The sequence below is a fragment of the Rhinolophus ferrumequinum genome, chromosome 14 (genome assembly GCF_004115265.2).
Source record: "Rhinolophus ferrumequinum isolate MPI-CBG mRhiFer1 chromosome 14, mRhiFer1_v1.p, whole genome shotgun sequence".
NCBI classification, from domain to species: Eukaryota; Metazoa; Chordata; class Mammalia; order Chiroptera; family Rhinolophidae; genus Rhinolophus; species Rhinolophus ferrumequinum.
The window spans coordinates 39,609,603-39,635,898 of NC_046297.1; the positions used below are offsets into that span (position 1 = coordinate 39,609,603).

A 26,296-nucleotide genomic window follows, 5' to 3' on the forward strand; every position below is an offset into this window, starting at 1 on the left:
AAAATCAAGGGAAGGAATGGCAGGAGAGGAGTCACCTACAGAGATTATGGAAGAGGGCTACAGCACACCTGAACAACACTCACCTACTGTGATTCTGGAAGAGGACCACAGAACACCTGAAGAACAGTCACCTATTGTGATTCTGAAGGGGACCCCCCTCCAATCCAAACCATGACTATCATCATTGCAGGTAAGAAAAAATTACATTTTCATTTTTATCATCTATAGTACTGTTTTTACATTGTGTTTATTATTGCTTTTACAGTACAGTATATTGTGTTTATTGCTTTCACTGTGTATCATTTTATGGTTCTATGGTATCATTAGATAGTAAAATTCATGCCAAATTGGTGTTTTAGGGGTTGATTTTAAAGGTCTGGAATGGATTAATCCATTTTGCATTATTTTCTATGAGAAACCGTGCCTCGGTTTTCAAACTTTTCAGAACTCTAACAGTCTTCCGGAACAGATTACGTTAGAAAACCAAGGTACCACTGTATTAGTATTTACTTTTTGTCACTTAAATTTAATTATGAAGCATTTCAGGCATACAAAAAATAGAGATAATATAAGGACCACTCCTGTACCCATAATCCAGTTTAAGAGATAAAACATTATAGATTCATTTGTAATCCCTTGTATACTTCATCCCAAATCCATTTTTCTCTTGCTTTCCCTAGGAATAACCATATCCTGAATTTGTATTTATTATTCCCATGTATGCTTTTACATTTGTATCTATAACTGCTTTTTTAAACTTTATATACATGGTTTCGGAATATAAATATCCTTTGATATGTTTTTGGCAGCATGGCATTCTACTAAATATACCACAATTTTCATTTTTGTTATCAATTCAAACTTCTCTGCTTCCCCTAGCCCTTACCCTCATGTCCCAACCAGTTTTTTAGTTTCATACAGGTTCTTAGCATATCTAAGAGACTTCCAAATATCCTGGTCAATAACACATTTATAAACACATTTATTTCAGCTTAGGATACTTCTGCAGATAATTTCATTATTTACTAATTCTTACTAGACTTATTCTGAAAATTACCCTTTCCTCAACTGTATTCCATTTTACTGTAAAACCACCCTCACAGATGTATAATCTTATAAACCAGGAGTTCATAATGGCAATAGTATACACTTTGAAGGCCCAAGTCAACATTTTTCTTTCATCAGCCCTCAAAGATAAGCTACTTGAGTGGAACTTCCTGCACTGTTATGGACTAAATAAATGTTTGTTGTCCCCACCACCAAAAAAAAAACAAAACTCATATGTTGAAGCACTGACCCACAATTTGACTGTATTTGGAGATAGGGCCTTTAAGAAAGTAATTAAGGTTAAATAAAGTCAAAGGGTAGGGCCCTTTTGTGACATTAACTCCTTTATACACAGTATGCTTTGCTTTGAATCTTTCAAAGCATTGCTTCATTTAAATTTTACCTAAACTTCATTCTGCTGCAATAAATCTAACTTTGTGTGACTACAGGTGTATTCCTGTGAGCTTTACCAGATGGGCTTTATCAATTGACATGAATGTTCATGACCATGTTAAATGAAAAACAGTAAATAGTATATGACCCCATTTTTGTTTTTAAAATATAAATATGTGGAAAGGTGACTAGCAAGTTATTTATGAAAAATGATTATATCTGTATTACCTAATACAGTAAACATGTATTTACTTTTTAATGTTAAAGGACAGTCATGGAAAAAAAGATATGATTTTACACAATACTTGCTAGGCTGCCAAGGGAACAGGCAAACCCTGATATTATTGTACAATAGCTTAACTCATAAATCCACAGGTGTTAACCTAGAATGGGCAGTGGAACTTCTCAGGAAAGTCATCACACTAACGTATCTGGAAACAAACCATAAACGTACGATTATAAATCTAATTTCATAAATATAATGAAATTTGGAATCTTTTAAAACCTATCGCAGATCCCGATGACATCTTCTAAATTTCTGTCCTTGTAATTTACAGTCCTTAACTATAAATCTGCATAAAGCTTAGCAGGAGTAGTTTATTATTTACAAAACTCCCTTTCACTCATTAATCACACAATGCATTATAACACTGTTGCAAAGTAGGTCAAAATACATTTTTGACATTTGGTCTAATTAGTCTTACACTCCCTATTCTTTGAGAAAGCCTATATTTAGTTCACTTAAGACACTTGCTTATATGCTAATTATCATTTAATGATAAAACACCGGAGTTTGCTTACAGCAAATGGAATGTAAAAAGCCTAAAGTAATCCTCAAGCATCATCTTAGTAATTAAAATCTGAAAAGGTAATTCATTTCCATCTAAGGAGGTGGTCAACACAGAGATGGTCAACACAGCATATAAAAATAGAATTTTTTAAAACTCCTTTTGTGGTCTTATATAGAAGCTCAAAGTGCAACGAGGAAGCTACTTCTACATGTAGATACAATCTAATGTGCTCTTGTTATTTCTTATTAAAGCTACAAATTAGGAAAATAATGCCGCCTACGGACTTTCCCATTTTTGAATTCTGAGGAGTAACAGCGAGAGCAAGCAAGAGTGCAGGAACAGTACGACAGGACCTGGCCCTAGCCAGGCAGGTGAATGGTAAGACACTCAATCTGCGTTAGTTGGCCCTGAATAGAAGTATACCCATTTTATGAATTACACCTAGACCATGTAAGAAGAATGCCCAGCCTCAGACTCAGTTGAGCCCATTCTTAAAGTATCCAGTCGATCGGCGACCCAGGGAAAAAAGCCGCTTCTACTCCAACACGACTCCCAAAAATAGAATGAAGAAAACCTAGTTGTACTAGGAAGACTTTAACCTAGACCCCGTGACCCGGTTCCTCGCTCTTCACCCTCCTCCCCGCTCTTCCCTCACCACCGGCTTCCTCGTGAGCCCCTCCCCTGGACTCATTCAAAGTGCCACGTCGCCAAGTTTAGGGCTACCAGCTACCCCGCGGAGGCTTCCTCCAGTTAACCCCTCCCAGTCTCCCGTCCAGTCACCGATCCCCAGGCACGGATCCTCCACCAGGCCCGAAAGAGTCACCGCCAACCACGACAACCGCGCCCGGGCCCCAACGGCTCCCACCTCGCCCGGGCCGCGCCCACGTGACACCCCGCCCCGCCCTCCGGTTCCCGCGTGACCTGCGGCCCTCCCTGGTCTACCCTGCGCGCCTCTTGGATCCTGGCCGAAGCCGCCATTGTTCCGCCGGGGGAAGACAGCGGGGCCTGGCACTGGCGCCGAGACGCCGCTTAGCGGCCGCCACTGGAGACACTTCCTCCCGCCGCCCCCCCCTTCCTCCTGGCGGCGGCCGAGTGAGCCTGACAAGGGGGAACTGCGAGCCCCCTCTCCTCCTGGCTGCGGCAGCGGCCGATCCCCGGCTCCGGCGCGAGGGGCGGCCGCGATGCGCTCGGCCTGAGGCAGTCGGCCCGGCCCCTCCTTGCTTCCTTTGACTCTTCCACGGCGTCTCTGCGCCCCAGCGTCATCCTGCGCTCCCTCTGACGGGAGGGAAGATGGCTGCACGGAGCTGGCCGGACGAGCTGGCCCAGCAGGCCGAGGAGGGCTCGGCCAGGCTGCGGGAAATGCTTTCGGTTGGCCTAGGCTTTCTGCGCACCGAGCTGGGCCTCGACCTGGGGCTGGAACCAAAACGGTACCCAGGCTGGGTGATCCTGGTAGGCACGGGCGCGCTCGGGCTGCTGCTGCTCTTCCTGCTGGGATACGGCTGGGCCGCGGCTTGCGCCGGCGCCCGCAAGAAGCGGAGGAGCCCGCCCCGCAAGCGGGAGGAGGCGGCGGCCGCGCCGGCCCCGGCCGCTGATGACCTGGTCCTGCTGAAGACTATCAGGAGCGAGGAGCAGAAAAAGAAGAACCGCAAGAAATTGACCGAGAAGCCCAAAGTGAGTAGGGGAGGAGCGACGATAGAGTAGGGGCGAGGGGCCGGCGTGGAGACCCTCGAGCGAGTGGGAGGCCGAGCCCCATCCCCTCCATCCGGGAATGGAAAAGGAAAAGAGTGAGGTTAGTCGAGAGCCCGGACGCAGAACTCCCCAGATGGAGGAAGTGATCGGTTGGACAAGTTACTTGGGAGAATGGTGGGAACTCGGGCAGTGTAGGACGGGTGGGGAAGTGTAGGACCAGTTTCAAGGAAGGAAGTTAGATGGTCGTTCTGGGGTATGTTTAAATAAAAGCGCCCAGAGGTCAAGCCATTTTCAGGAACTTGACCGGCCGGAATAACATACTACCAACTCTCCTTGAGGCCTACGAAGTAGGGTGCGTGTGTAATGGGACCTTACGATGGTGTTGGGAAGTTATGGAAAGACTGCGCCTGGAAGACAGATGTCTAGTTCAAGTCACACATTGATTGAGACGGTAGCCACTGGAGGAAACGCGGTGACCTAAAAACTCTGGGGCTTACAGAGGATTAAAGGTACCCAGGTCTAGACGCGCTTCCATTTTAGTTGGGACTGTTAAAGGGAAATGGTTGCCCACTCTTATTTCTGTGAATGTGGCCAGTGGAGACCGGAACAGGAGCAATGCAAGACAGAGTCGGTTACCTAATATACTTTGGGGGGTACATGGACCTATGAGAGAGCTAAGGCAAGTTCAGCAAAGGGGTGTGTGAGGTTTCGAAATAGAATAAAAGGGGATGGATGACAGGGCAGAATGGTGCAGGGTGAGGGATTTATGCACCGATTTACCAGACCACGTGTGGAAATACAGGGAGCATCACATCCGTTTTATCTTGCCTCGTATTTTATTTCTGCATTCTTTATTGCCATTTCCCCAGGGTTCTTACATTATATCTTTCATGGTTTTATTTATTTTTAAAAATACTTTACAGTTGAGCAAACAGAGTGTGAATGGTGTGTAGAACTAGAAACCGTAACCTATTTTTATATCCACTTAATTAAGGTCTTCACCTTTTCAGTGCAGTAAAGTAAACGTAACCAAGACCCTACTGTGCGAAATTCACTCTGCTGTTTGGTGGACAGTGGGAGGTAGACATATAGGAGTTAGGGTCAATCATGGAGACTAGTGTAGGAGACAGATTCGTAAATAGTTACAATATTGCATAGACTGATAGGTGCTGTAGAAGTCTGAGCAATGTTGATGAGGTTTGGAGGATGGGAGACTGTTCCATCAGAGGGATTTAGGAAAGTTATCGGAGGAAGTAGGATTTGAGTTCAAACTAAAGTAATGAAAGTTTTGTTGGTAAGAGTACAAAGAATAAGGCTATGTTAGAGACTTGACAGGTCACAGTGCATTATTAGGCCTAGGTAAGTATTCACATTTTGCCTGCTGAAGGTGCAAGATACATACAAACCCAGAAAAGGGTACAACTTTGTCATTATGAACACTACCTTTAAATTAACAGAAAACAGTACTGATTTGGAACATATATAATTACATTTGTAGAGAGCATTAAGGATTACCAGAAAGTAATGTTACAATGAAGGTAGAGAACGTGGCTCCAAGATGAGGAAAGGTGATCTTGAAAAAAACCACATATATTCATAAGCCTAAGCCCTGTGTGGATGAAGCAAGTTGTGAAAATTTCAAAGCCCTGTCTGAGACTTCTAAAATTTCAGATAGACTTGAGCTCCAAAAACCCATCCAAAGTGCATCATAGCACGCAGATGACTCATCTGAAGAACACAGACTCCGATGAAACTTGTACTGTGAAAAGGCTCATCAGACGTTGGACTTATCCCTTCTCCTTTTCATTTGAGTGAAGGAAGGGGAGAATGAATAAACAAATCTTTTATTAGCTTTGGGGAGTGGAGAATGGGAACAAAACTAATAGTTGATGTTAATTGTGTGAGAAAATATCTTTGCCTACCTAATGGTAAAGATATGTTCAAGTTTATCGACATTTACAAAATTGTGGCTTTCAAATTTTTCTTGACTGCAACCTACAGTAAGAAATACATTTTACATTACAGTACCCCCTCACACATATAAAACTATTCTGTTTTTCTTTAATGATATTTGTAACTAAATTGGTTTCACATTTGCCTGTGAGGCATGACCCACAGTTAAAAAAGCACTGCTTTATAGGGCTAAGAAGTATAAGCTGCCCTTTTTTAGTACTCATATGCTTTGCACTGTGTTAAGTATTTACTTGCAGAAAAGCAAGATACAGCTTCCAAATTGAAGGCAGTGAAAAGAAATTCAGTATTCATATGTCTCACTATGAAGGAAATACAAAAGTAAAAGCTCAGTTTCTCCCCAGGGAGCTTTTTACTCCAGTTGTGGAAAAAAGATATACTCACAGAAATTAACAGTGGGCAAGTATGGCAGTGAAAGACTTAATCACAAAATTTGGCTTTGGAAATGAGTCAGAGCAAGATAGTGGGTGAGGCTGAAGAAACGGCAAAGGCCCAGGGAAAGAAACTTAACTGTCAGCCTAACAAGAATGGGGAACTCTAAACTTGAGTAAGGCTTTTACTTTGTTCTGTTTAGCTTATCTTGTTTATAAATTGAAGATCTTCGTTGAGTTAAAACACTGCTGGATTCCTCAAAGTGTTATCTCTGACTAGTTGCAGTAGAGTTGCTTTGAATGCTTCTTAAAATTTTTAGATTCCTGAGCCCCTCCACAGATCTTATAAATTCAAAATCTCTTAACAGCCTAGGGAATCTGCATTTTTAACAAGCTCCTTTGGTAAATCCTTGCCTGTTTGAAAACCACTTCCTGGAACAGAGCCATAAGAACCATAGTATAAGAGATTTCAAAGTAGAATCACGTTTAATCTTTTAATCCATCCCTTAATTACTACATTCTAATAAACATTTTAAGATATACTTATTCAAGTGAATTCAGTGATGTAAACTACTACAGTTTTTTTCTTTTATTTCATTATTTAAATCATTCCAAATTTCGCAACACGAATTTTCAAAATTTGCTTCTTGTAGCTTGTTTTTGTTTTTAGAGTGGGTGGTGTTTGACTTTTTAAAACCTATTCATAAACGTTTTTTGAAATTCTTATATTACTTTGGTTTTTATCTTCAAATAATGTCTTGCCATAGGTCTTTTAAGGGCATGAATTGCAGTTTGTTCCCCTATTAAAGTGAAGAGGGTAGCACTTTTCACTGATCTTAGTTCTTGGCATTTCGGGAAATCATTGTTATCTTGCATGCATTTTCCATGACACCTCATTCAATGTGCACATTAAATAGCTCTCACTAAATATTTTTCACTTGACTTCACCTGAGCAATGATTTAGATGAATATGAGATCTCCAATAACTGGTCTTGAACAATTGTTGCTTTGAATTTCAACGGGAAGCACATAACCAGGATCAATTTCAAAGAAAATTCATTTTAGTAAACAAGTTATTTTTCTATTAATGTGGAAATTATCATAAAGATTTGCCATAATGCTGTTGTCTATATCTGTAAGCTCAGAGAATGAAGGAGTAGTGTTTTGTCTTGTTTGCTTCCATATAACCTTGCACAGTGCTCAATAAATATCAAATGCATAATATGGTAAGATGTTCCATCAAAATATTTCTACAACTTATTCCTATTCTTCTTTTCTGGTAAACAGCCATATGAGCCACCTTTTTATTTTTATAGTGGAAAATGCCTGTGTTTGCCTCATCTGGCTAAAATTTTGTAAGGTCCGTCTTTCTACAGCCATTCTAATAGTATGCAGTGCCTTGTAGTCATTACTTCTGTTCCAGTTTCACTGCTACTGCCCTACTTTTGGGCTTTATTACCTTTTGCTTTGGCTATTCGTACAGCATCCTAACTGGTTTTCCTGCTTCTAATCTCTTTGTTGCCAATCCTTTTTACCCACTCATGCCAGTTAAATCTGTAATCATGTGACTTTCATGTTTACATCTTCGGTAGTTTCCCTGTCACCTATTAAATAAAATCTAATCTATGACATAGCATTCAAGCCTCTTCACGATTTTACTTCATCTTAGGTTTATCTCTTACCATTACCCTTAAGACATTACCCTTAGCCAGACTTCTGTTGCTCTATTCATATATTTTTTTCTATTAAAAGGTCCTTCTTTCTATAATCTCTGCTGATTTCTACCTATCCTTCAAGGCCCAGCTACGTTGCTACCTCTACTATAAAGTCTTTCCTAGCTCTCCAGCTAAAATTAGTCTTTTTTCTGTGTTTATTTTATATTTCTATGGGAGCTAAAACAAGAAGTCAAAGCGTTCCCTAAGAACATGCCTGGAGGGCAACTCAGATTTTTTTTGAAGTTCTACATGTCTGCACGTGATCAGGAAAGCACCTCAAGTATTGATTTTGGGGTTAGAAATAAATTTTAGGGCAGGCCCAGTGGCTCCGGTAGTTGGAGCGCTGTGCTGCTAACGCCGAGGTCGCCGGTTCGATGCCTACATGTGCCAGTGAGCTGCGCCCTCTAAAGCTAAGATTGTGAACAATGGCTCTCCCTGGAGCTGGGCTCCAATGAGCAGCCAGAGATTGCCATGTGCTGCTGTGTGCTGCCATGAGCGGCCGGTGACCAGCGTGAGTGGCCGGCAGCTGGCAAGAGCTGCTGTGAGCTGCTGTGAGCGGCTGATCGGCGACCGACTGCCTCAGCTGGGGGGAGCGCAAGGCTCCTAATACCAACGTGGGCCAGGGAGCTGTGTCCTACACAACTAGACTGAGAAACAACGGCTTGAACCGGATGGGGAGGGAGGTGAAAGAAGGGGGAGGGGGAAGAAAAATTTTAGTAAGTAGGCAAAATCACCAATATGGAATCCCCAAATAATGGGGGTCAACTGTGTGTTATTAGTGTGTATCTGTAACCAGACCATTCCTCTCATCTCCAAGCCTCATTTGTAGTAGGTGTATGCTTGATTTCTCCAACTGGAAATCTGACATTTGGCTCAAACTTGAACATCTCTAAAATAGAACTCAATTCCCTGTCTTCTCCCAGTCTTCCCCATTTCCATAAATGGTAAATGACTGCTGCCGATTCAGTTATTCAAGCCAAAAATCTAAGAATCGTTCTTGATTCTTCCCTTTTCCTCACCTCCTATCTTCTTCACCTCATATATAATCCATCAGCAAGTACCATCAATTTCATCCCAAAATATATATATATTCAATCTGACTACTCTATACTATCACTTTGGTTCACTTGTACAGCAGTGTCTTCTGTTGACTGTCTCCAATCCTTTCTCAAAACCCTAATAAGAAAGTCTTTTAAATAAATGAATCACCATCTTGTCTAAAACCCACACTTCAGTAACTTTTGAATTTAGATTTAGACTTCTTTCCTATATGGCCCAGCACCTGCTTTTCTTTCTAAGCTTATTTTGAGTTGGTTTCCTCTCATTTGTTGCCTCCAACTATAGTGACTTTTTTTCAGTTCTTCAAACACTTTCACAACCCAGTGCCTTTACATGAGCTATTATTAACACTTCTGGAACAATCTCGTCCTCACTGATCTAATCAGCCTTTAGATCTCACCTTCCCAGAAAAATCTTTTCCTGATCATCCAATTTGAAATATGTATCCTCTTCTATTTTCTGTCTCAACTTCTTGTGTGTTTCCTTTACTGTAGTTACCACAGTTTGTAAATTATTTATTTATTTATCCATTTACTTTTCTGGAGTCTTTTCCCTCCACTAGATTGTAAGCCTTTACATACAGTGGCAAACAATGCCTGGCATATAAGGGCCTTTGATAATTATTTGTTGAACTAAATGGTGGACAAAGTAGCTAAAATGACATCTCACAGTTCAATTCCATGTCATATTGGGCTAAATAAATTTGTCTTTTAAGATGTTGCCAATAGAATTACGTCTTTTATTCTTAGCTAATAGTTTTGTCATATTATCCCAGCTATTAGTAAAGGTAAATTATTAGGTTGGTGCAAAAGTAGTTGCGGTTTAAAAGGTGAAAAATAATTGCAAAATCCGCAATTACTTTTGCACTAACCTAATATATCACTTGCCACCCACAGGGTTTTCTTTTTACCTTTAAGTCTAAGTCAGTAACTCCCTTAGTTTCAAGTCTTAGAAGGGTAATCATTTGATTAAAAAATCCTGAGTAAAACAAATAATCCTGCTTTTACAGAAAAGAAATCTTGAGATTCATAGAGAGTAAGTGATTTATTCAAGGTCATAGAGCAAAAAAGTTTCAAAGACTCCAGAAATCTAATTTCTGATTTCTAGTGTTATTTCCACTGTACCTCTCTGGTTTCAGTAGCATGTTCCAGGATATGACATTGTATTCAGAGAGCAAATCCACTTTTCCCAGTGAGTTACAACTTTCTTTGTTGTTTTTAAATTTTACTTTTAGAATCAGAAGTTTCTGCTAAAAATTATAATGACTTTTACAAAAGCTCCAGAATTGGCTCCATTTGTTTGGTTATATGACAGGATTTTTTCATCTTGTCATTTTATTCTGAAAGGGTTCTGACAGAGTTTTTCTGACACAGAATACCTTTAATAGTTGCACTAGTCTTAGATACCAAGAGTAGCAATAAACCCTCTGAACATTTGTTTTTGTTGTGCTTCGACATTATTGATTAATGTACTATTTCTTGAGGTTGTGAAAGCCTTGAAAGTATTTTTAAATTATTATTATTATTCGAAATAAATCAAGAGATCTAAATGAGGAATTGGTGTTATTTGACCAGTTTCAAATTTTACTGTGTTTTCTCTCCAACTATGCTAGTAGTTTTCAAACTGTCCCATAGAATGCCAGTATACCAGAAAGCATCCATCAGGACCTAAGAAAGAGGTACATGGATATGTGCCTGCTGTATCACCTGTAGTCCTTACCTCAGTGCCCATCAGATGTAAAACCTTGAAAACCATGTTGTATTTAGTTTTTCAAATATCACCTTGAGCATAAATTGGCCATGTGGCGGGTATTGCATGTGCTCTCTATCCTCTAAAAGTAGCCCTGAGCATCCCTGGTGCAGTCAGCATCAAGTAGTTTGGAAATCCCTGAAGAGAGTTGAGTTTTTGGCTAGGTGTTTAGAAAGCACAAGGATCTTTACCACTAAAGGAGATATCTAAGGATATATAGCAAGGTTTTGAATTATAGATCATATGTGTAAGATTGTTCTCTCAGTTATTTAGAGTTTAATTTGGTGTTGAATTTAAAAATGCTGTGTAAGTTACTATGTGACTGAATCTATTGTTTATGTGTATGTTTAGTTTATGTAATATGTGCATATTTGGTAGAGAAGAAAAAACACAGTTTGTGCTTTCAAATAAATGATGAGAAATTGTGCTATCTTGAATTTGTATGAGAACTCTTCACAACTGAAACTAAGAAACTGACCAACTGGTTCTTGTCCATTAAATGAGATAATGCATATAAAGCATTTGGCAAGGTTCCTGGCACATGGCAAATTCTTGAAAATTATTAGTTATTGTAAGGCTGTCTGATAGTCTAATCTATCTACTAAAGATGACGCCTCTTGAATTTCTATATCTTGCTTGCCTTTTGTCTTTTTTTAGATGGACGTAACATGTATACTACACTTCCTATATGTTCTGTATAACTTGTAGCTAAGGAAATTGAGGCTCTTGTGAAGTAGTAACTTGTCCAGGATGACTCACATTTGAGAATTCATCCCTGGTCACAACTTACCTTCAAAACCCATACTCCCCTTTAGGGGATAGTGTGGGGAGAAGAGGTATAACTTTTGTCTTGTAATTTAGTAAGTGCTATGTACTATTGTATAGCTGTCTTCTTCCTTTGCTATGTTCTAAGCTTCTTGAGGGCAGGGATTGTACCTTACTTGTCCTTGTTTCAAGGTATTAAAGGTTCTTTCTACATGTTACTCCACTGTGTTCATGAATGAACACAAATGAATATTAAGTGATTTTTAAAGAAAATGATGAAACTACAAGCTGTTTTTTAGTAAGAAAGATAACATTATATTACTGTCTCTAGCGCAAGCCTAGATTATTTCTAGCCTCTGAGAGGCTATAATTACTTGTCATTTGTTTTCTGTTAACTTCCCCAAAGAATTGGTGTCTGGAGCATTGGGCCTGACGGATACATGTACTGTTTTCAACCCTCTTGATCATCAGAACGTAACATTTATTTTGAGCTTGGTAATATGAAAAATAACCTGAATGCTGGAACATGACAGTGAGGATATGGGCTATCATAGCTTTGGAGAGGAAAGGATATTGAAGGGAAGAAACTGTTTCTTGAGCAAATGAAGTATGTTTTCACATGTTCTCTCATTTACTATAATTTTAACAAGAAACCTATATAAGTACATATTTTCCTTTGTATATTTACAAATGATGAAATTAATAGTTAAGTCAAGGAAAATGCTTAAAGTTGCGTGATTAAATATAGAAGTTGGCCTTAATCTCAGGTTTGTGCTACTCCAAAGTCCATGGTCTTTTCTTATTCCTCTTTTTTGGTAGTTGGTAGACTGTCCTTCTACTTTCTAAACTTAAGAAGTTTCCAAGTAATTTGAAGTCATGGTTTTTACGTTTTGTGGCTAAAAATAAAATTTAAATAGTTTCTTTCTTGGGGGCGGGGGAGGGGGAAGGGAACAGGACTTTATTGGGGAACAAGTTGTTGTCCTTTCAGTCTTAGTTGTGGAGGGCGCAGCTCAGCTCCAGGTCCAGTTGCCGTTTTCTAGTTGCAGGGGGCGCAGCCCACCATCTCTTGAGGGAGTCCAACCGGCAACCTTGTAGTTGAGAGGACGCGCTCCAACCAACTGAGCCATCCGGGAGGCAGCTCAGCTCAAGGTGCCGTGTTCAATCTTAGTTGCAGGGGGCACAGCCCACCATCCCTTGCGGGCCTCGAGGAATTGAACTGGCAACCTTGTGGTTGAGAGCCCACTGGCCCATGTGGGAATCGAACCGGCAGCCTTCGGAGTTAGGAGCATGGCTCTAACCGCCTGAGTCACCGGGCCAGCCCCTAAATAGTTTCACTTTAGATGTCAAATGTTAAACTTTATATGTGCTTACCTTAGATATAGATTCTTTTACAGTTTAGAATCAATTTAGTAAATATCTAAAGGCTACTTAAATGAAGTAAAAGTCTATTATTAAGCTTAAATTATTCTGAACTTTAAAACGCTTAGAGGGCAAATTTCTTTCATATGTCCTTGTTCCTGAGGTCCCTAGCCCAGTGCCTGGTACTTATGTTCTTAACAAATGTTTGTGGAATTGTATCGAATTAATAAATTGAAGATTGACTCACATGAAGAGTTTTATTTCCTTGAAATCAGGAGTTCTTTAATAAGACCCTGCTCTCCTACTACCGTGTTACCCCGAAAATAAGACCTAGCTAGATAATCAGCTCTAATGTGTCTTTTAGAGCAAAAATTAATATAAGTCCCAGTGTTATGTTATGTTATATCACATCATATCATATTTTATATTATATTATACCAGGTCTTATAGTAAAATAAGACTGGGTCTTATATTAATTTTTGCTCCAAAAGATGCATTATAGCTGATTGTCTGGCTAGGTCTAATTTTCAGGGAAACACAGTACGTGGACCCCTACTCCGTTTTAATTTCCTGATTGTCAGCCACGTGTCTGCATTCTGGCTTATCACTACCCCTCCCAACACACACACACACACACACACACACACAATGTTCTTTTGTGAATACATTTTAAAAAGGATCTGAGATGGGTGTTGGGGGACAGTATTATCATCATAATAATAATAATAATGCAGACATGGTATTGCCTACAAGGAATTTATCCATATAAGAAATGATTATATCATTTTTCTGTTACTGGTTGATTTTCACCAAATTTGAAGGACATTCTAGGGTTGTCTAATTTAAAATATAGATTGTATGCTATATGTGAAATTAACTTTGGTTGGCCCTGGAGGGAAGCACCTCAAGGTCTTCCAGAGAATTTTAAACTGGTACAATAAGAGGCCCATGTAGGCTCCATGATCAGAAAATAATACTGTCATATAAAACCCAGATTGGTAGTCACCACATTGGCTTTGAAATATTGGTTTTCAATTAGTTGCTTTTCACGTGAGCAGATCTACATAATATGCTTTCATTTAGGGATTTGCTAATTTAAATGTGATTAATAATTTTCCAGGACACGGCCTTCTTGACCAACTAGTAAGTTGCTGATGGGTAAGAGAGGTACAACCACCATAGTGTATCATTTTTCCTGCTACCCAAGAATTCTGTTGACTTTACTCTCTTGGGATAGGAGGCTTTTTGTTTTCGTGGTATCAGGTTGGGATTTGTGGGGAGTTGTTGATGACTTACGGAATCCCAGTAGTTATGAGAGCTATCTAAAGCCCAAGAGTTAGTGAAAAATTGAGAAATCTGCATAGACCAGAGAGAACAGGTACAGTTAAAGCCTTTACATAAATTGATGTTGTGGAAAAGGAAGTAAAGTTGGCACAGGTTGGAGCATGGGACCACCTTTGGCTTGCTGATCATTTCAGAGCCTTTGATCCCACTGCTGCTCACTGATTGAGGACTTCAGATTTTATATTGCTTAAAAGGAAAGATTGTGGGGGCGGCCAGATGGCTCAGTTGGTTAGAGCACGGAGCTCTCAACAAGGATGCCAATTCAATTTCTGTATTGGATGGTGGGCTGCGCCCCCTGCAAGTAAAGATTGAAAACGGTGACTGAACTTGGAGCTGAGCTGCGCCCTCCACAACTAGATTGAAGGACAGTGAGTTGGAGCTGATGGGCCCTGGAGAAACACACTGTTCCCCAATATTCCCCAAAAAAAAAAAAAAAGGAAAGACTTTCATCTTTCATTTGGGAGGCTGTATCAACAGTGTTTGCAGTTGGTCTCAAAGGAATTGGATTGATTTAGTTGGTTTTTAAGATAGTTTTCAACCAGTTAATTTCTCATCTTTTATCAGTTAGTAAATAAATTTAAATGACTCAATGTAGTCATTTACATGAGTAAAATGGGGGTGCTATATAAGTGACTATGGTGGAGAGTTTCCAAAAGGGATTAATTAAATGAAGTTTTTGAAAATGTAAACCTTCTGAGCTGCCAGTTAGAGATGGGAAACGAATTGGAGCTTCAAGATCCTGAGTTGGTAAGACTTACATAGAAAGGCGAGGCTGACCAAAGGAAATCAGAAAAAGTAAATTTGGCTAGAGAGGATAGTATGAACTAAGAAATAGCCTGAGGATTGACAAGATGGTGATATTGAATTAAACAAAGTTTTAGATCCCGGAGGTGGATATGGCTCTAATTCCAAACTGTTTTCTGGACTTTCTTACCTTTCTCTGTGCACTGCCCCCACCCCCATACATACACTCAGAGGTTAGAAGAGGCAGCATTAAAGTGGCAAAGCAGGACAGAAGAAAGAAAACTAAATCAAGAGTGAGAAGACCTAGTTTTGGCATTAGCTGTCCAACTTGAACAAGTTGCTCGATACCTGGCAGATTAAATTTGGATTAATTAGGAATTTAATCAGCTAAAAGACAGCCTTTTGATTTTTCTGCCATGAATCTTTGGGAAGCCTACAAGTTGGGTTTTAGAGTATTAATGCATATCCCTGATAATATTGAACAAATGCTGGTAGTCACATTATAGAAACTTTGAATTTTCACGTTTTTTTGTATAGCTCTGATGTAAGTCTATTCTGCAAGAACTGGAAGTAAAGCAATTGAAACTAGTATATTGATTTACTAACTTACTGTGTTGAATATGAGAATAGGCAAGTGAAACAATAGGATCCAGAAAAGAGGTTACAATACAGATACCTGGGAAATCAGGTGGGGATACAGACTCCACTGGAGTTGTGCAGCACCACAGGCTGGGCTTCTTAGTTTCAGGACCTAGTGTATTGATCGGAAGAGACTTCAAAGAAAAGATTTAAAAATTCAAGTCCAAAGAGTTCTGGTCAAGATGGCAGAGTAGGTAAACATTATGCTTGCGTTCTCTCACGACTACATTAAAATTACAACTAAACTGCAGAACAACCATCATAGAGAATCACCTGAAGTCTAGCTGAACAGAAGTCCCATAACTAAGGACATACACAAGAAGCCACTTGGAAAGAGGGCTGCTGGAATCTCAGGTGATCATCTTAAAGGGCCAGTGCATGGACTTAGTCAATGACAGACTTGCTCCCTCTGAGCTGCATGCTGGGGGCACAACTCAGAAGGCACCAGGGACATAAGGGAAACGGGAAAGAACTGAGTTGTCTGGCTTTGGAGTGTGGGCTGAAGGGGCAGTTTTCTCCCAGACAGAAGTGCTGACAGAATCCATTTCTCCTTGCTGAGCCCTCCCCCTTACAGTGTACAGACACAGGTGGCCACCATATCTGAGTGTTTTATCAATCAAAATGACATCATTCATCCTGCACTGATGATTCTCTCAGGTCCCACCCAACCCAACTTGTGGACCACCCCACCCACCCTCCACAAGCCGCTTCCCGTGGCTTTTCCATACAAATGGCCTGTCTTGGCTCATGGTGAAGACGTTCCTAAAATCTCTCAAAGGTTCACAATCCCCAAACAAGCAGCATGTAGCCTCAGTGTGCCCCGTACCTCTTGCTGAGCAGGCCCTAGTGCAGCACTAGCAGCAGCCAGCCTCAATTCACAGCTTAGCCTCTCCCAGGCACCTCCAAGCCCAGCACAAGAGGCAACCATTTGCAGATCACTTTGTAGCTCATACCAAGTGGTCCTGGGCAAGGCACAGGCAGTGGCTGAACTTGGCCTGCAACAGAGCCCCTCCCAAGAAGCCCCAGTTCCAAAACACCTGGTGGCCAGCTTCAGACCACACCAGAGCACCGCCCAACCACCTCTACAAAAGACACATCCAAAGGAAAAACTGGGCAGGCACCAGAGTCCTGCTTAAGTGAATCCTTCTCCATAGGGTCAGCCCCTGCACAAAACCTCCTCCATTATAGTCACAGCCAGTCCTCACAACCAATAAGCCTGAGGGTCAGTCCCACCCACTGACATGCCAACAGCAATAGATGCTCAACTACAACAGGAGGGCACATACAACCTGCATAAGGACACACCTGGAACCTGGCCAGGTGACCAGGGAGACTGCGCCACTGGACCCCATAGGACACCAACTACATGAGGCTACTCTACTAAAACTGGGAGGCATAGCAGCCCTACCTAATATATAGAAACAAACACAGGGAGGGAGCCACAATGGGGAGATAAAGAAGTATGCCCCAGGTGAAATAACAACAAAGCTCCAGAAAAAGAAATAAACAAAATGGAGACAAGTATCTACCAGATGCAGAGTTCAAAACTCTGGTTATAAGGATGCTCAATGACTTCTGTGAGAACTTCAACAAAGAGATAAGAAAAATAAAAAGAATTAGCCAGAAATAAAGAATACAATAAGTGAAATGAAGAATACATTACAGGGAATCAACAGAACATTAGATAAAGCAGAGGATTGAATCAACGATTTAGAATATAAGGTAGGAGAGAACAATCAGAACAGTAAAAAGAAAAAAAGAACCCAAGGAAATGAGGATAGTTTAAGGGGCCTCTGGGACAACATCAAGCATACCAACATTTGTATCATAGGGGTACCAGAAAAGAGAGCAAGGAATTGAAAACATATTTGAAGAAATAATAATGGAAAACTTCCTTAACTTGGGAAAGGAAATAGACATACAAGCCCAGGAAGCACAGAATGTCCCAAATAAGATGTACCCAAAGAGGCCCACACCAAGACACAGAATAATTAAAATGCCAAAAGTTAAAGACAGAATCTTTTTTTTTAATATTTCTTTAAAAAAAAAAAAAGATTTTTTAAGTAGGGAAGGGGAACAGGACTTTATTGGGGAACAGTGTATATTTCCAGGGCTTTTTCCAAGTGAAGTTATTGTCCCTTCAATCTTAGCTGTGGAAGGCGCAGCCCAGCTCCAGGTACAGTCGCCGTTGTTAGTTGCATGGGGCACAGACCACGATCCCCTGCAGGAGTCGAACCGGCAACCTTGTGATTGAGAGGACACTGGCCCATGTGGGAATTGAACCAGCAGCCCTCGGCATTAGGAGCACGGAGCTCCAACCGCCTGAGCCACCGCGCTGGGCCGACCCAACAGAGAGAATCTTTTTTTTTTTTTTTTTTTTTTTTAAAGATTTTTATTAGGGAAGGGGAACAGGACTTTATTGGGTAACAGTGTGTACTTCCAGGCCTTTTTTCCAAGTCAAGTTGTCCTTTCAGTCTTAGTTGTGCAGGACGCAGCTCAGCTCCAGGTCCAGTTGCCGTTTCTAGTTGCAGGGGGCACAGCCCACCATCCCTTGCGGGAGTCGAACCAGCAACCTTGTGGTTGAGAGGACGCGCTCCAACCAACTGAGCCATCCAGGAGTCAGCGGCAGCTCAGCTCAAGGTGCCGTGTTCAATCTTAGTTGCAGGGGGTGCTGCCCACCATCCCTTGCGGGACTCAAGGAATTGAACCGGCAACCTTGTGGTTGAGAGCCCGCGCTCCAACCAACTGAGCCATCGGGGAGGCAGCTCAGCTCAAGGTGCCATGTTCAATCTTAGTTGCAGGGGTCAGAGCCCACCATCCCTTGCGGGACTCGAGGAGTTGAACTGGCAGCCTTCTGGTTGAGAGCCCACTGGCCCATGTGGGAATCGAACCGGCAGCCTTCGGAGTTAGGAGTACGGAGCTCTAACCGCCTGAGCCACCGGGCCAGCCCTCAGAGAGAATCTTAAAAGCAATTACTCACAAGGGAGTTCTCATAAGACTGAAACTTTCAGGCCAGAAGTGACTAGCAGGAAATATTCAAAGTGATGAAAAGCAAGAACCTACAACTAAGATCACTCTACCCAGCAAAGCTATCATTTAAAATCAAAGGACAGATAAAGAGCTTCCCAGACAAGAAAAAGCTAAGAAGTTCATCACCACCAAACCAGTATTACCAAAAATGTTAGAGGGACTTCTTTAAGATGGGGAAAAAAAAAAAGATCAAAACTATGAATAATAAAATGGCAATAACTACATATCTATCAATAATTATTTAAATGTAAATGGATTAAATGCTCCCATCAAAAGACATAGGGTAGCTGAATGGATAAGGAAACAAGACCCTTACATATGCTGCCTAAAAGAAACTCACTTTAGATTGAAAGACACGCAGATTGAAAGTAAATGGATGGAAAAAGATATTTCATGAAAACAGAAATGGGGGGAGAAAAACTAGGGTAGCAATATTTATACCAGACAAAATAGACTTTAAAACAAAGAAGAACCCAGTAATCCTTCTTCTGTGTATTTATCCAAGGAAACCCAAAACACTACTTACAAGGGAATGTGCATCCATTCATATGTTCCGTGCAGCATTATTTACAATGGCCAAGATGAGGAGGCAACCTGGGTGTCCATCAATGGATGAATGGATGGAGAAAAGGTGGTACATATATACAGTGGAATATTACTCAGCCATAAAAAAGAATGAAATCTTGCCATCTGCAACAACACAGATGGGCCTAGAGGGTATTGTGCTAAGTGAACCAAGTCAGAGAAAGACAAATGCCATGTGATTTCACTTATATGTGGAAACTAAAGTACAAAATAAATTAAATAAACTCATCGATACAGAGAACATTTTCATAGTTGCCAGATGGGAAGGTGGTTGGGGGATAGGTGAAAAAGGGGAAGGGATTAAGAAGCTCAAATTGGTAGATACAAAGTAGTCATTGGGATGTAAAGTATAACAGAAGGAATATAGTAAATAATATTGTAGTAATTATGTATGGTATTAGATGGGTACTACTATATTGGGGTGATCACTTTGTAAATTTTATAAATGTCTAACCACTATGTTGTACACCTGAAACTAATATAATATTGTGTATCAACTGAAATTGAAAAATAAAAAATTATTTAAAAAAAAGAGTACAGGTACTGGGCCCCATTTTTCAAACTCCTGAATCTAAATACATTTCTGGTGATAGGGTTCGGAAATGCTTATTTAAAAAGAAAATAAATCCTCAAAACTAATGATTATGATTAAAAGACAAATTTAGGATTCACAGACTTAATTCTACTTATGAACATCTTTAAGTGCTATCATTTTGTTTTAGGAATGTTAAGAACGCTTAGCCTTTTAAAGCTGTGGCAGTGGGTTCATAAAGCTTTTTAATCCTACAACAGTAGAGTCATTAAGTTATAGAAATACCGGGGACATTAGAGATTGATACAGAGGCAAACAAACTGTGGTCCATAGGTAAAATCTGGCCCTCCGCCTGTGTTTGTAAATAAAGTTTTATTGGGACACAGCCACACTCATTTGTTTGTATCATCTATGGCTCTATTTGGTTCTTTACTGAAAAAGTTTACCCACTTGAATAGATCATACCTATCATTTTATAGATGTAGAAATAAAACTCAAAGATAGTGAAGTATTCTGAGAGTACACAGTTAATTGGTGGTCACAGTGCAAATACAGTTTAGTTCTCCTTTTTCCTGCTTCTATTCCATTATTTTGTGTTTGAGGAACTGATACCAGGGTGAGATCAGGAAATTCATTTGTGGTACAGAATTTTGTTTATAAATTTCTTATTATGTTATAAAACACAGTAGGACAATAAATAGTCCATCAAGTATTAGATAAAATGGCTGTACAAAAATCTTTTTAATTTGGATCGGGGTTAGAATTTGATTGTAGTATATTCTGTTTCCTGAGTGCAGATCTTTGCTTGGATCTGCCAAGCAGTTTGATGACAAGATTCTTTTTTGTTGCCTATGCAGCCAAATGGGCGGACTGTTGAAGTGGCTGAAGAGGAAGTTGTCCGAACTCCTCGAAGTGTAACAGCAAAGCAGCCATTAGAGACAGATAAGAAAAATGAAAAGGTAAGTTTGGGAGCATATAAAACTGTTAAGAGAATGGCATATAAAAATGATGCTATTTCACAGAATTGTACATATTCTCCCTCCCTCCCCACCCCCCAGGCCCCGCAGCTCATCATTTAAGAAAAATTGAAAATCCACAGTTACTGTAGTGGATGGATGGGTGGTGAAGGTTCCAGATATGTAACATACCTCCTAGTATTTGAAAACAGTTGTATCACCTTTGTTAATAGTAGTACATTTCTGACTTTAAAAGCTTAGCAAAATTGTCCTATGGTATTAAATGTTAAAATAGATTTCTTTTGTGATGGAGACATAATTGTCTACTTATTAGACATAGTTTGACTTTTTTTAACAAAGGAGAATATTCTATACTCAGATCATTATTGAAGTTTGGATGGATATGCACTTGTGAGTTTTCAAATAAGCCAGTCTGACATGGGATTTTATTCATTTTCCAGTTGCCAATGTTAGAACTGACCAATTTTTATTTGACTTAATCTGTAAAGTAGGCAAAATGTATAACAAACTGTTAACAGTGTTTCTACCTGCTATGGAAGAGAGAGACTTTTCATTTAATTCCTTTTGGTACACTAAATACTCCCTCACCCTCCTTTTTTAATCCTGTGCATGTATTTTTCAGGAAAAATAAACAAATAAAAAACCACCACAGATAGGTAAGTGGTTTCTAGGAACCAGGGTGCAGCAGCTCCAGCGCCATAGAATAGTGGTATGAAACGGTTGCTCCAGTTTCTTAATGCTTGCAATTTCAAAATATCCAGAAGGACTGGTGAGATCAATTCTCCCTCCAGTGAAATTGCTCTAGGGCTAAGACAGCTACCAGATGGTTGCCAGATGGTAGGATGGCTTAATATGAAGGATAGTTGTGGGAAAGACATTTATGTCTGACTTTGTCTTTAGCAGAAAAATAAATAGTAAATGAGTTGTATTAACACATAAGCATACAATTTAAGGATTGTGAATTTATACCGTGAATAGTTTATATGCTTAATATATATCTATACTTCTCACATCTAGTGTCTGCTTGTTTCTGGACTTTCTACTAGTGAACATTTTATACTTACACTTGCTTCCACTCCCTGGATTATTCTGTAAAATTTGTAGTTGAAATGATTAATGAACTACTATTTATCTCTGATTGATTAATCATAAATAGGTTGGGTATATCAGGATGTAAAACCACAGTTTGAAATTTATAATTATTCTGAAATTTCTTATGATAGGAAATAATTATAATAATAGACATTTATTAAGTGCCATCTATAATATGGCAAGCATTGTGCAAGGTGAGATATGTATATATGTATGAACATATTTACATGTACCGTTTTTCCCCAAAAATAAGACCTAGCCAGACAATCAGCTCTAATGTGTCTTTCGGAGCAAAAATTAATATAAGACCAGATATTATATTACATTATATTATACCCGGTCTTATATTATTATATTATGTAGGACCCGATCTTACAGTAAAATAAGACCAGGTCTTATATTAATTTTTGGTCCAAAAGACGCATTAGAGCTGATTGCCCAGCTAGGTCTTATTTTCCGAAAACATGGTACCTAGTAGAGACAACTTATTGAGCATTTACTGGGTATGCCTTTAAGACATTATAGAATATTCATATACGTTACTTTATCCTCACAAGAGTGCTGAGGGGGTGGCATTATACCGATCTTACAAATAAGAAACCTAAGGTTTAAGTTACCTAAACTGCTAAAAGTATAGTCAGTTCTAACCCAGACCCATCTGACTTCAAAGTCTGTCCGTTTTACTTCTCTGTATTATTTCTGATCCTTTCAAAAACTGCCAGGCAGGTAGTAATTGCCCCATTTTACAGATGAAGGCTCGGAGGTATAGAAAGATTTTGATTTCACCAGTTTCTGAACTAGCGTTTGAACCCTGCTCATTCTGATGCCAAAGCCCCATGTGCTTTTTAATCACTTGCCTCCTTCTTTCAGTTGCTGTTGCTTTTTCAGTGCAAAGCTTCTACCTTTGGTTTGTTGCCTGTTTGATTTTGCCCGTTCAGTAACTGCAATAATTCACTCGAAGCTGTGATAGTGAATACCTTGCCCTATGAGGCTTGAATAAGGCTCATAGATAAAACTTTGTCTAAAAACTGTATATGACAAGAGTTACAAATCTTGGGTCTAGGAAGGGCTTTATTTGGATGTGAAGGTGGTTGCTTCATTGATGTTAGTCTCTAGTAGAGTATACAAAGGACCGACCATGAGCCAGGCTGAACGCATTGTACTGTTAGATGCTGAAGGTAATAAAGAGAAATGTAAGATATACTTACCCTCAGAGAGATTACAGTCTAGTTAATGAAAGGCAAGGGCAAGAGAGATACCAGGTGACATGAGGCATTGAATGTCAGGTGTTCAGAGTAGTTAGATCTTCCTGTGTGGGTAACCAGAAGACGGACTTAATTGGACTCTTACGGGGGCGGGGGGTATTTTAGTAAGTAGAAGGGAGGAGACCGATTTTTCCAGGGGAGGGAAACAAATGAACACAATAAGACATTATTCAGCTGAAACAAAACAACATATTCACACATGCTCAAGGAAAAGCCCTAGACAAGTTTAACTGGTCACGGTGGGGTGGAGATATAGATAAATTGGATGTATCAGGATGTAAAACATGGCACAATATTTATGATTGACACATCAGTCTTGCATCTATGATTGTAAGGGTCTGAATTGAGATAAAAATGTAAAGCTTGCTAGAAACAACAGAAACAAAAATGTATAAAATTTGGTCATCATCAGATTGTTCAAGAGGATGTCAGTTGTGTCTGCTGAAATATTGGTATCATTCATTATATGTATTAATAAGCTCTTATGTTTTTATGATGTTACACAGTGTACAAAATACTTTCACATCTCTTAACCCCCTGGTTAATAACTCGGGGGGAGGGTACTATTTTTTTTTTTTTTTTTTTTACAGCTCATTGAAGAGAGTTTAGTGAATTGCCCAAGATAACATAGCTAGTAAGTAATGCTCTCTCACTTTCCCTGAGGCAGCAGTTCTAAAAGTGAACCCCTAAGAAGTGGTCCCAGAAAACAAAACTATTTTTATAATAACTAAAACATTATTTACCCTTTTCACTGTGTTGATATTTGCGCTTATGATGCAAAAGCACTGGTGGGTAAAACTGCTGACTCAGCACAAATCAAGGTTGTGACACCAAACTACTAGTGATGTTATTCTTTACTGCAATGCACCCATTAAAAACAAACAAACAAATAAAAAACCCTGCTAGTTTCACTTAGAGTGTCTTTGATGAAGCAGTAAAAATAATTAAGTTTATTAAATCTTGACCTTTGAATACATGCTGTTTAATTATTTTGTATGATGAAATGGGAAGTACGCATAAAGTATGCTGCATACTGAAGAACAATGGTTGTCTTAAGGAAAAACCCTTTTGCAATTTAGTTGCAAGCTGGACTAGCCACTTATTTTTATGTTACTTCATTTTTACTTAAAAGAACAACTGGGAGACAGGCCATGGTTATTTATATTTGGGTATTTGCAGACATTTTCTCAAAAATAATCAAGATGATCCTGTCACTTCAAGAAAAATGACTGATGGTATTTGTTGCAAATGATAAAATGATTTGTTGCCAATTGAAAATTCAAAATTTGGAAAATTTGTATTTCACTACCATGGGCTTGACAACATCCCATTACTTACAGAATTTCTGATGAGATCAGTTGTGATATTAACAGATGTGATATTTTTAAAATATCATATATAATGGAATGTTATAACATTTTGGAAGATGTATATAACTCAATGAACCAGTATTTTCCAATTGACCAATGCTTGCATGTTACAAAATCAGGCAAGTGTAAAAGAGTCATTCAAAGTGCAAGATAGACCAGTGGATTTTAATGTAGTAGAATATGGAAAGTTCATAGATGCAGTTTCAGATTCCATATTGCAACAATTTTTAAGAAACTATCAACTCACAGGTTTTGGTGTAATATTTTTTTCCTTCCTCAACCTAAAGCCCTTCCTGACTTCTGCTTTTTTACTCCACAATCTTGACCATAATCTAAAGGTCCTGCTTGTACCGCACTCTCTTTTCCTAACTCTTGTCCTCTCAAGCTCCAGACACAATTGGTTTTCTTTCTTTTTTTTAAACAGCTTTATTTTGAGATATTTTATGGTAATAAAATTCACTTCTTTTAAATGTGCAGTTTTAGTGTCTCTACAGAGTTGTACACCTATCACCACAATATAATTTTGGAACAGTGTCCTCTTCCCAGAAAGAAATCTTGCCCAGAAAATCAGCAGTCACTCCCCATTTTCCCCTCTCCTCCCCTTAGCCCCAGCCCCTGGCAACTACTAATCTTTGGTGTAATATCAAATAATATTACAATTATCTAAAAAAACTATTCCTCCCTTTTCCAATTACATATCTTTGTATATGTAGTAGCCAGATTTTCTTCATGTGCTTCAATCAAATAACATATCAGTAAATTGAATGCAAAAGCAAATATGCGACTCCAGCTGTTACGAAGCCACACATCAAAGGTATTTGCAAATATAATAAAACATACCACTCTTCTCACTAAAATGTTTTTCGTTTTTGAAAATACAATTATTTATATAGTTATAATTATACAATATGTTATTAGTTATCATTATTTTGAAATAAATTAATACATATCTAAGAGTTTCTTAGTTTAAATTTATAACATGGTAGATATCGATATGTATAACCCACATAAACAAAGGCACTTTGACACCCTCAATAACATCTTGAGTCTAAAAGAGTATCCTATGGCCGAGAAGTTTTTATTTTTCTTTAATTGAAGTTTATTGGGGTGACAACGGTTAATAAAGTTACACAGGTTTCAGGTGTACAATTCTGTAATATATCATCTATATATCACATTGTGTGTTCACCACCCAGAGTCAGTTCTTCTTCTATCACCATATATTTAGCCAAGAAGTTTGAGAACTATTGCTCTAGGATGCTCAGTGTTTAAAAGACCAAAGACAAAATTATTCGGAGGCAGCATAGATTTTAAACAAGCATATGCTATAGCACCTCTTAGAAAAAAGAGAATCCCTCCCTGCATGCCCAATGAACTTACATGTACTTGTGTTTTACCTCCAATAATATATTCAGAAACTATAGTTTTAAATCCAGGGATTGGCAAACCATGATCTGCTGGCCATTCTATGTCTCTGCCTATTTTTTAAAGTTTTGTTGGAACACAGCCATACATACTCATTTACTTATTGTCTGGTTGCTTTTGCACTACTCCTAATATAATCCTTCAGATTCATTAAAATGTTTCATTATCTGTAGTGCTTTGATATGGTCTGATTCTCTAGGTCTTTAACTCGTGACAGATTCCTTTGTGCCACAGGGTCTATAGCTTCGTCATTTCTTAGGTTCCCCAAGGAATTAGTTTTCAAGGTCCCGTTTAAGGTAAACAAAGTAGTTTATATGAAAGAAGGCATATCTTACTAAGGAGAGCTCTTTTCTGCCTCTAGACTTTCCTGTCTAAACTCCTAAC

At 39.3% G+C, this 26,296-nt stretch overlaps 1 protein-coding gene across 4 annotated transcripts in view; it reads left to right on the plus strand.

Annotated features, from left to right (window-relative positions):
- Nucleotides 1–3,199: 3,199 nt before the first annotated feature.
- MTDH (metadherin) overlaps nucleotides 3,200–26,296 on the plus strand; it is a 64,943-nt gene continuing 41,846 nt past the window's right edge. For 3 of the 4 annotated variants that reach the window (XM_033125884.1, XM_033125886.1, XM_033125887.1), the window contains exons 1-2: nucleotides 3,497–3,902; nucleotides 20,641–20,742. In XM_033125884.1, coding sequence (XP_032981775.1) covers nucleotides 3,522–3,902; nucleotides 20,641–20,742 — 483 coding nt within the window. In that variant the 5' untranslated portion in view covers nucleotides 3,497–3,521. Of the gene's footprint in view, nucleotides 3,903–20,640; nucleotides 20,743–26,296 lie in introns of all 4 variants that reach the window. The other variant, XM_033125885.1, reaches the window with a different exon arrangement.